Source organism: Halyomorpha halys, unplaced genomic scaffold (genome assembly GCF_000696795.3).
Source record: "Halyomorpha halys isolate HHAL.00 unplaced genomic scaffold, Hhal_1.1 Scaffold17.1, whole genome shotgun sequence".
Lineage (NCBI taxonomy): Eukaryota > Metazoa > Arthropoda > Insecta > Hemiptera > Pentatomidae > Halyomorpha > Halyomorpha halys.
Genome location: NW_027112056.1, coordinates 722656 through 733199, shown reverse-complemented (window position 1 = coordinate 733199; position 10544 = coordinate 722656). Strand labels below are relative to the sequence as shown.

The window sequence follows — 10544 nt, the reverse complement described above, 5'->3', positions numbered from 1 at the left end:
CGTGGAGTTCGGCGGTGTATACTGAGCATAACTTATGTAATTTAAACTTGTGGGTTGAATCGTGAGTGACGAAAGAGGAAGCGGTCGAGCTTTCAGATTTGGAACCATCAGTGTATATTAAAAAATAATCCGGTATATTTTCTAGAAGACGCGACAACCGTTCTTTATACTTGACAGATGCGCTCTTATTTTTGTGCATAAGTGACAGATGTAGCAAGTAAGGTATTGTACTAACATTTGGATTCAGTTTCTAATCCAGGTGTTTCAGAGAATTCTTTATTCAGTTACTGTAACTTGGGTACCCTTAATTTGGATGAAACGTGGTGGTTGAGATGATCTTGAACAGATCTGAATCTTCATAGGTTATAGAGCTACATATTTTAATGATTTTCATATTAGGGGTTCGTTTAGTACCAGCAGTTCTTAATCTAGTAGTGTTCATTCAAATTTGGAACAAAAAAGGATCTGGTTGAACAAATTTTAATTTTTCCACTTCTATTATATCTGTAATATTCGATATTAAGTATTATAAAATCCCTCCTAATATTATAATATTAAGTATTATAAAATCCCTCCTAATATTATAATATTAAAGTATTATAAAATGTATTAGACATTAGAATAATGTCAAATATATTTAATTAAATGAGGTCTATATCATCTGTCATTTTGATTCCAATATGTTTTTAGTTTGGCCGTTAAAAAAAGAAAAAAAAAATGGGAAGTAATCATGGCATTAAAGACCGAAATGAAATCTTGAAAGTTCCTTACAAGTTTTAAAAAATTCCCCAATTTTGTGACTCAGATAACGAATTTTAAATGTGTTACCTTAACTTTTTTTAAAAAGAGTTTTTTGAAAATTTTTTACAAAGCTAAATTATGTAAAATGAATTAGAAAAATCAATTATTTTATTCTTGTGTATTCCTTTTTATATGTTTATTTCTCTGCTATATCATATGTTTAAAAGAAGACGTTTTATATTTCTTTTCACTTTCTAGCTTGTTTGTTCATTGCTTAAGCAGATAAAGTTATAATATATACCCTACTTATAAATAATTTTTTTTTTTAAACCACCTTTCTGGTCCTCATTTTTCTGAACTTCAGTTGCATTGACATTGACCATAATGAATCAAGTTTGCTTCAAAATTGAGCTGAAAGACTGTTAATAATAAATATTATTATAAATAATAATAATATTAATAAAAAGTTAGTTTGAATATTTTTCGCAGGAAGAATGATATAAGAGATTTGGACCTGACTCCATTTTTATCGTCCTGCGAAGCCGTGCAGACTTGTAGAGCAGGATTGTAAACTGGCTTGTAAAGGTCACTGCCAGTCCAGCAACAGTACCTGCTTCCAAATTTCCATCGTCTATTCCAAACAGTTATTATTATTCTCTAAATTATTTATTTATTCCTATACTATTATTGGTTTTATATCCATTATGCAAGGTTCAAAATTGATTATTAATACGTTGAACATTTTTAGAATCAATTATTTACTCAAAAATTAAATTCGGTGCTTAGACTGATTTTGATGATTGTTTATTTTTAAGATTAATTTTTTTCTGTATATTTCATCTGTAGGATCCTACAGTTACCTGAAACGTATTCCTTTATTCATATTGATATTGTAATGTTCACATACCGGTCGTAAATATTTTAATGTCGTCCCTAAAAATATAATTATTTTGCTTGTTTTCGCGCTGATGTTTGTGTTTTGTACTCGGTCTGGGGTGCATCGGTGATTTCAGCCAGCTCTGTCTCAACTTTTTGCAGTCCCGGTTTCCTCATCTTCACTTTGAGGCCAGCCAGGCAACTATTAAAATATAAATCTTTTTATATTTTTTTTATTGAGTTGTTAAATACACAGCACGTATTCAAACATTTTTAATTATTATATATTTATATACTATTATATATTTATTAATTTTTTAGTCACATTGGGTTGAAAGAGTAAATATGAAAAAAAAGAAAGGGGGGGTTAGGATCGAAAAGAAAGAAAGAGGGAAAAAAAAACGTGGAACTGACAAAAAAAACAAAATTAATTAAGTATAGAAAGAAGAAAAAATTTATGAAAAATAAATTTAAAAAAGATGAAAAAAACCAAAACGATGACAAAAAAAATCATATAATATATTATTACTTGTTTACTTGTTATGCCTATGTATTATAATGTTAAAAAAAATGTCTGAATAGATTATATTAAGTATTCTTAATGAACTTGGCGAGCATATCTTTGTTTTCTCTCTATAATGTATAGGCATTGTAGAGTAAATTTATAATATAAAATAGAAATACATGATTTTTTTCGTTTTATCCTTTTATTTTTTTTTCTATATTTAATTTTTTTTTAAAATCATTTTTCCTTATTATTATTCATTATTATTCTTCATCCCCCCATTATTTATCTATATATCTAATGGATGAATGGAATATGGTCCGGGTGCGGTCAAAAAAACTCAAATAGTAAATAATTATACTATTTTTATTGAGCCAACGTTTCGCCCCACGTTGCAGGGCTTCGTCAGGGCTAAAAAAGATACAAACACTTGACATAGTTACAAAAAGGAAAAAAGGAAAAACATAAGTGGAAAATAACAGGGATATAAGGTTGTTGTTGCAACCTTTAATTTTTCTTATTATATCTTACTTTTCATTTTATACCTCTGTTATTTTCCACTTATGTTTTTTCTTTTTTCCTTTTTGTAACTATGTCAAGTGTTTGTATCTTTTATAGCCCTGACGAAGCCCTGCAACGTGGGGCGAAACGTTGGCTCAATAAAAATAGTATAATTATTTACTATTTGAGTTTTTTTTACTGCACCCGGACCATATTCCATTCATCTATACACACAGTCAATCAATAATCTTCCAATATATATCTAACTATATTTTCTCCCTTAACCCAATGCATCTTTACTTTTTTTCCTCTTTAACAAAAAAAAAAAAAAATGAAAATACAATATAATTTTATAATGTTTTTTTATTTGGTGAATGCACAATCTATTTGTGCATCTTTTATTTTTGTACCGACATCCGGTTTCATATTGCCATGTTTTGAATCCAATTCGTTGCACCAAACTACTGCGAAGTTAATGATTTACTATTTTGCCATTTATAAATATTTACTTATTTTTGTTCCCACCGCTTCCAATGAAGTCAGGCTTATAATAAACCTAAAAATATCTTCCTGGTATGTAAACAAGATCTTGCGGAGGAATCTCTCTGTTTGAACATGAGAAAACATAAATAAACGATATAAATGTATAAGCTATGAAAAACAGCTAAATTGCACTTCTTCAAAACAAACTAAACCTGCATTCGAAGTAAATATCGAGACACAAACATCTCTGACATTTCGGAATTTTTATAGTAAAAAATAAAATGGCAGACGATTGACATTCAGCCTCTTAAATAAGAAAATAACTAAAAGGATAGCTGGAGTCGAAAATGTGAAGGTCCTATCTAAAACGGAGGCTGGAAAACATTTATCAGTACCTGGACTACACCCACCCTGTCTCAGGTCGGTGGTATATATTCAGTAGGCGACCTTACCTGTCTCGCTTCGTTATAAGAGTATCAAGTCATTATATATTATATTACCATATATATGCTAATTATATTTTAATATTTATTTAAATGTATATTATATTGACAGCGATACTCCTTTATTTATTTATTGATATTTACAACTGTATAAAAAAATACAACCAGTAAATTTGATCATAATGGCATAATGATATGATACAGGATGTAGAGAAACTACCCAGTAGTAGAACTCTAAAAACAGTTTACAATATAAGGTCACGAGGCCATGTCGTTACCAATCTTCCCTCTAAGCCACAACCCCTGATGAAGACCTGAAACTCAGGTCGAAACGTCGGCATAAAATAAATAAATATGTTTTTTTTAAAACAATTTTGATCCTTTTTCTCTCAACTTTGTTCTTTTTTAAACATCCGACGTTTCGACCACTTAGGTCATTTTCAAGGATTCCTACAAACAGCTCCTTTTAATTACTTTTATAACAAATTTCCTTCACTTACATACTGATTTCTTTGGTCTTAGCTTATTTTGTTTTCATTTTTTCCTTTAAAATTCCCAAATGCCGGCTAATTGCCTTTGTCCCATCTTTAAATAATTAATCATTAAAATAATATCACATTAACATTATAAAATCTTTTGTCTTTCTTTTAAAAAATAGATCCCTACTTACAAATTCTTCTATAAAATTCTTTCCCAAATTTAAAACTTTTATTAACCACTTTTCTTACTATGTTCATTTGCAAACTCCTAACAGAACCTACCTTCAACAGGTTAGGACACTGTTATCATCTTATCATATAACTTAATTTTTTCTTTAAATATGGTGTAAGCCGAAAAATTAAGAATAAATGTTAATTAAATTAAATTGAAAATGTAAATTAATATTTAAAAAAAAAACAAAATTAAATACTTGACCCCCAGCCATGGTTAGGCAGTATAGGATTCCAATGGGAGTCTTATCCAAGAAGGAAAAAATATGAACCTAATTCAACCTACTTAACTGTTGAAAGAAAATTGTTTGCGTGTTTGTTCTTAATTACGTTATGAAATTCCTTTTAAGTAATTTATAATTCGAATTGCATGTTATAATTATAACAATATATTTAATTATAGTGCTAGTAAAAATAAAATCTGAATAAAATATATCTTCACGTTTTGCTTGTTGCCGTTGGTTGTCTATACATTTAAAGATCTTGTCTCTTCACAAGGTAGTTTTCGTATAAATAAATAGAATTTTGGTAAACGGTATTGAAACTCTTTGTTTTTTTGCTAACAAGTATTTATCAGCTCATTAGCGGGATTCGACCCAGGTCTCCTTGGATCTTGAGTTCTTACATTAATATTGATGTCACTCAGCAACCCGTCAGACTACTAACTATGTACACCCTCGACAATAGTAAACGAGGGGAACAACAGTTGTAAATTATTCAACGACCATCCAACGTATTAAATGTTAATTGGTATTTTTCGTTACTTGCCTCCTTCCTCCATTAATATGATGCAATAGAAGATTTTTATTCAAATTCTTAGAAAAATAAGTTATAAGTACTTTTTTTATGTTTTATGATATTCGAAGTTAAGTTTCTGAACTTATGGTTTGAGAGTAGACTTATTTGTATATGAGGATTTTATTAAATATTTGTTTACCTCCTTAAGTCCAACTGGAGCGATTATTTTTGTTTTTATGTGCATTTGAATTTATTATTTTTATTTATTTTGTTTTTATTTATTTTTTTTTAGGGACGAGTGAAATAAAAGTGAGGGTGTTCGTTTTCGGTGATTGTGATCGTGCGGCATGATGCCAGTGTGATTCCGTGTTAGGTTTCTCAGTGAACAGTAAAGTGGATTCATTCAAAATGGACACGGAGTTATATGTAGATCCAGGTAACAACAATCCTCCAACCCCGGTTAAGAAGAAGTGGGGCAGTTCTGGCGGTCTCGAGAGCGTTCAGGAAAACGAGGGTGACGATGTCTTTCCGATCCCTCAGGAGGTCAAGGACCGTGGTAGGAGGAGGTCGTGGCATCCTGGCAAACTGGACAAAGAAAGGAAACGGAGGAAGAGTTTGGCTCCAGGAGGTGCTCCTAGACAACATAGAAACTCCTGGTGGTCCATTTTCACCGATCAGATCATACGGTAAGCCACAATTTCCTAATTTTTATTTAATATTTCAGGCCTCAACTGGATGATAAGTTGTGCTTTGTGCTTAATATCATCACTAATATAAATATATAAAATGTTTATTTATTCTGGGACGCATATCCTTAAAATAATAGTACAAGAGCCCTAGAGGAGAAAAAAGTCAGTAATCTCACCCCAATCTTTGATTACTTTAATGAAAACTATGTATAATTACTAGTAAAAATTGATGAGTTTCCCCAATATAGGTAGGGGGAATAAAAAATGGCGGCTGTTTCAAAACGATAAAAAAAAAAATTTTCATTCGGAGCTTTATATCTTAAAAAGTAGGAAGAACACAAGAAAAGCTAAAAGAACGTCATTTAAAGAATAGTAAATTTGCTAAATTATGATCCCTAATAGAGTTATTTATGTTAAATATTTTTCGAGATATAGCTTTTTAAAAAGGAACGTTTCAGAAAAATGTTGTATGGGACGTACTGAAAGATCAGTAGTTAGTGAATTTATTTTGAAAAAATTATATCTCAAAAACCATTTGACGTACAAATGTCTATTAGCACTAAAATTAAAGCTAGTTTAATGAGCTATAAAGTAGTTTATTATGTTTATCTTCGTAGGTATAGTTTACATTAAATTTGCTAAAATAAATTGATTTATAGTTGTTCGGACAAATTATCTTTTTCCAAATTTATATTCATATGTGAATATCATAAAAACTAACTACCCCTACGAAGATAATTGTCATAAACTTCTTTACAGAAAGTTAAATTTCCTTTATTTTGAGTGTTAGCAGACATATGTGCGTCTTATGGATCTATAGATAATTTTTTTAAAAAATCCATTTTATACGAACAACTAGAAATTAACATTTTGTGAGTTTAATTCGTCAAATATCATAAAAACTACTACTTCTACCAAGATAAACATAATTAACTATTTTGCAGTAAATTTAACTAGCTTTAATCTGAGCGCTGGCAGACATCTGTACGTCTAATGGTCTCTGAAATGAAGTTTTTCATAAATCAAATTTTTGTCCGAACAACTATAAATCAATTTATTTTACCAAATATCATGAAAACTACTATTCCTACGAAGGTAAAAGTCATATACTTTTTTATAGTCCTTTAAACTAGCTTCAATTTGATTGCTAATAGACATCTGAAAGTCAGAAAGTTCCTGAGATATAGATTTCTCAAAATAAATTAACTAACTACTAATCTTTCATTAGATTTTAAAGACATTTTGCTTTTTAAAAAGCTATATCTCAAGAACTTTTGGACGTAAATAGCTCTTTTACGGCTAATATTTCAGCAAATTTACTCTTCTTTAAATAATGTTCTATTAGATTTTCTAGTGTTGTTGTTAATTTTTATGATATAGAGCTCCGAATATAAATTTAATGTTTTTTTAAAGTTTTGAAACAGCCGCCATTTTTTATTCCCCCTACCTATACTTGGCAAACTCATCAATTTTGACAAGTATTATATCTAGTTTTAATTAAAGTAATTAAAAATTGGGTTGAGATAACTGTATTTTTTTCTTCCCGGCTATTGTACTATTACATTACAGAAATATTATGTGCATTAATAAAGCCACAGAATTAATTACATTGGGTTTTATATGTTAATGTCAAGGCCTGCTGGCTTTATTTTATAATGTGAGACTATTCCTCAAGATATTATATATTTATATTTGATACCATAAAATATTTTTTAATAATAATAATAATACTTTATATTGCATAGTAACATTTGGTTGTTAATGTTATATATGCTCTCGTATATAACATAATAGGTTAATTACATTAACGTTTTGTTTCTCAATGTCAAGGCCGCTAGTTTTTTTTTTAACGTGAGAATGTTCCATCATGATATTAAATTGATTCCTTTGATAAGTTCGAAGAACAAGAGTAAATTATTTCGCTTCTTCAGTCTTTTTTATAACAGCTCATGAGTTATTTAATCCAAACATCAAACAAAATAAAATATTTGGCTATGAAGTCATTCAGTTAAATTTAATAATATATTTAAGTATTTGCTTTGGAAAATATAAAATTTATATTCAAGATTTATATTATTTTATTAATAATAATGTTGTTAGTTAAAATTGGTAATAATGAATGAATAATAAAATCTGTTATGTAATAGATTGTCCTTGAGAATAGCCGAAACTATTAAAGAAATAAAGAGTGTTCTGAGATATAAATTGGATATAATTTAAATTTTTAACTTTTTTAAATTAAAAAAAAAGTAAATATATTTTTATTATCATGAGAGATAGTTGACCGTGGATGATTTATACGAGAAGATGGTTGGGGCTTGCGATCAAAATAAAACACAAATAAGTTAAAGTAACTTATTTAATCGTGCCAACGTTTCGGCCAAAATTTCTAGCCTTCGTCAGGGCTAAGAACAGAACAAGATAGCAACCAATGAATACAGAAAATAAAATATAAACAGAATGATTTATAATTATTATATTTTTTATTTTCTGTATTCATTGGTTGCTATCTTGTTCTGTTCTTAGCCCTGACGAAGGCTAGACATTTTGCCCGAAACATTGGCACGATTAAATAAGTTACTTCAACTTATTAGTGTTTTATTTTGACTGAACCTCCCAACCATCTTCTCTTCGTATATTTTTATTATATCATACATTATACTTTCTTATTTAATTTTATTTTTATTTTATCAGTTATACTTTTATTATATCATTATATTCTATCATAAGTTATACTTTTATTATATTATTGTAACTAACAATAAATATTGAATAAGTGAATATTATAACCTAAGATGAAATCAAGTCAGTTTTACTACCTGTGAATGACGGTGCATGAGCTATTGAAAACTATTCAGATGTAAATGAACTCATTAAAGTGCAAGTGTGTGAATAAGCAAAATAAAACACCAGCCAATTAAAAACATAATTAATACATCAGTTTCTTTTTGTTAACGTTATTAAACGAGTTGTTTTACATAAAAGTTAACGAATTCTTCTGTTTAAAAGCACTTAACTTTCAATGCAATACAATCATTGCCCATCTTCTATTAACCTTGGACAAACAATAAGTTTTCTTTTTTCTTTTTTTTTTCTGAAGGTATAGCTTCCTCTTGTCTTAGACTTTTTGAAGCTGTTTCCTCTACGATTATTGCCTTGAAAAAACTGGTAAATAAAATATTATATTTTAAATTTATTTATTGCTATTTACAACTGTACATTATAATAAATTTATTTAATTTGTACTCAGGTAATATGGAATGTTAAAGGCGTGTAGAGAAACTACCCATTGGTAGCACTCGAATGGCGTTTTACATTTGCAGGTCTTATGACCATCTTTTCAGGCGCCTCGGAGGATGGTCAGGAATGGAAAATGATGCAAGGTTAGAAACTAGTGGGTTTGGGTAGTTAGGGAGTTTCTAATGGAAGGAATGATATCTGGTTCGGGCTTGATCGGTTTTATATGGAACTTTGGCATCAAAATACGAGTATAAAGCTATTCGAATCTTTCAATGTTGTTTAAAAAATATTTTTATTTTGTTATTATTGTGCTTATAGATATATAAAGAAAAAAAAAAGGTAAATTTAAAGTATTTATTAATTTTTCCGGAAAACGTTTATTTTATAAGATCTCAAGAGAAGAAAAAAGTGAGTCATTTCACCCTAATTATTGATTACGTTAATGTAAACTTTGTATAATTACTAGTCAAAATTGATGAGTCTGCCAAGTATACGAAGGGGGAATACAAAATGGTGGTTGTTTTAAAATGTTAAAAAAATAAATTTTTTTAAATAATATTTCAAATTTTTTTGAGACAAGATAATTATTTATTAAATAAAACCACAAATTGTATCCAATACTGTCTCAACACTTTATTTCTTCCTAGTCCATCGTTTCGGCTATTCCAGCCATCTTCAAGGACATCTTCAATACAAATCTCCTCCTCACATTAATTTATAATTTTTATTGCAGGCTATTCTGCCCAGGTCATTTTCTTCATTTTAATTTCAAACCTATATATTTAAATTTTAAAACCATTAACTTTTATTTTTGTCTATAAAATTATCAACAATATAAAATATACCACCATATAACAAACTATTACCAATATTTCCCGCTTCTCTCATCACTTATTAAAATTATTCTGTTTATACTTTCTTTTTTTATTTTTCTATACTTACTGTGGTTGTTATCTTGTTCTGTTTTTAGCCCTGAAGAAGGCTAGAAACTCTAGCCAAAACGTTGGCACAATAAAATAGGTTACACCAACTTATTTGTGTTTATCATTAACCGCACCCCCAACCATCTCCTCCTTCGTCATCCACGGTCAACTATCTCTCATAATTAGTTATTATTTTCACATAAAATTAATTAATCATGATTTTGTGAAATAATTTTTTTAGCTTTACATTTTAAGTATGAATTCAAAATAAAATAAAAACACTTGCAATTTAAAACTTTATTTCTTTAGGAGAGCTTGTTAATAATTGCTAACTAATTTAGTAATTAATTTGAGCACTCAGGGTGGCTAAGATAGGAATACACGTGCCGAAGTTTCAGAGTTGCCAGTTCTGGAGTTGTGTTTAAGTTATAACAGGGTTGATACATTAAGGAGATGAAATTCTATTATTTGATACATAAGGTACTTATTATTAAGTGTGAGATTAACAAACTTAATAATCATGAACTTAATTGTTCAAATACGTTTCTTCATTTTAATTAGTATCCAAAACAAAAAAAAATATTTTTATAAAATAAATATGATTTTGTTTTAAGTGAATATTTGACTAATTAGAAATTGATGTTTTTGACCTGGGCAGAATAGCCTGCATGGAGTTAGAGTTTTTTAAATTATAT

At 28.7% G+C, this 10544-nt stretch overlaps 1 protein-coding gene across 9 annotated transcripts in view; it reads left to right on the top strand.

The window, feature by feature from the left end:
* LOC106680323 (oxidation resistance protein 1) overlaps window positions 1-10544 on the top strand; it is an 867959-nt gene that overhangs the window by 182137 nt on the left and 675278 nt on the right. For all 9 annotated transcript variants that reach the window (XM_067049996.1, XM_067049998.1, XM_067049995.1 and 6 more), the window contains exon 2: window positions 5290-5683. In XM_067049996.1, the coding sequence (XP_066906097.1) occupies window positions 5406-5683 (278 nt within the window). In that variant the 5' untranslated portion in view covers window positions 5290-5405. The remainder of the gene's footprint in view (window positions 1-5289; window positions 5684-10544) is intronic.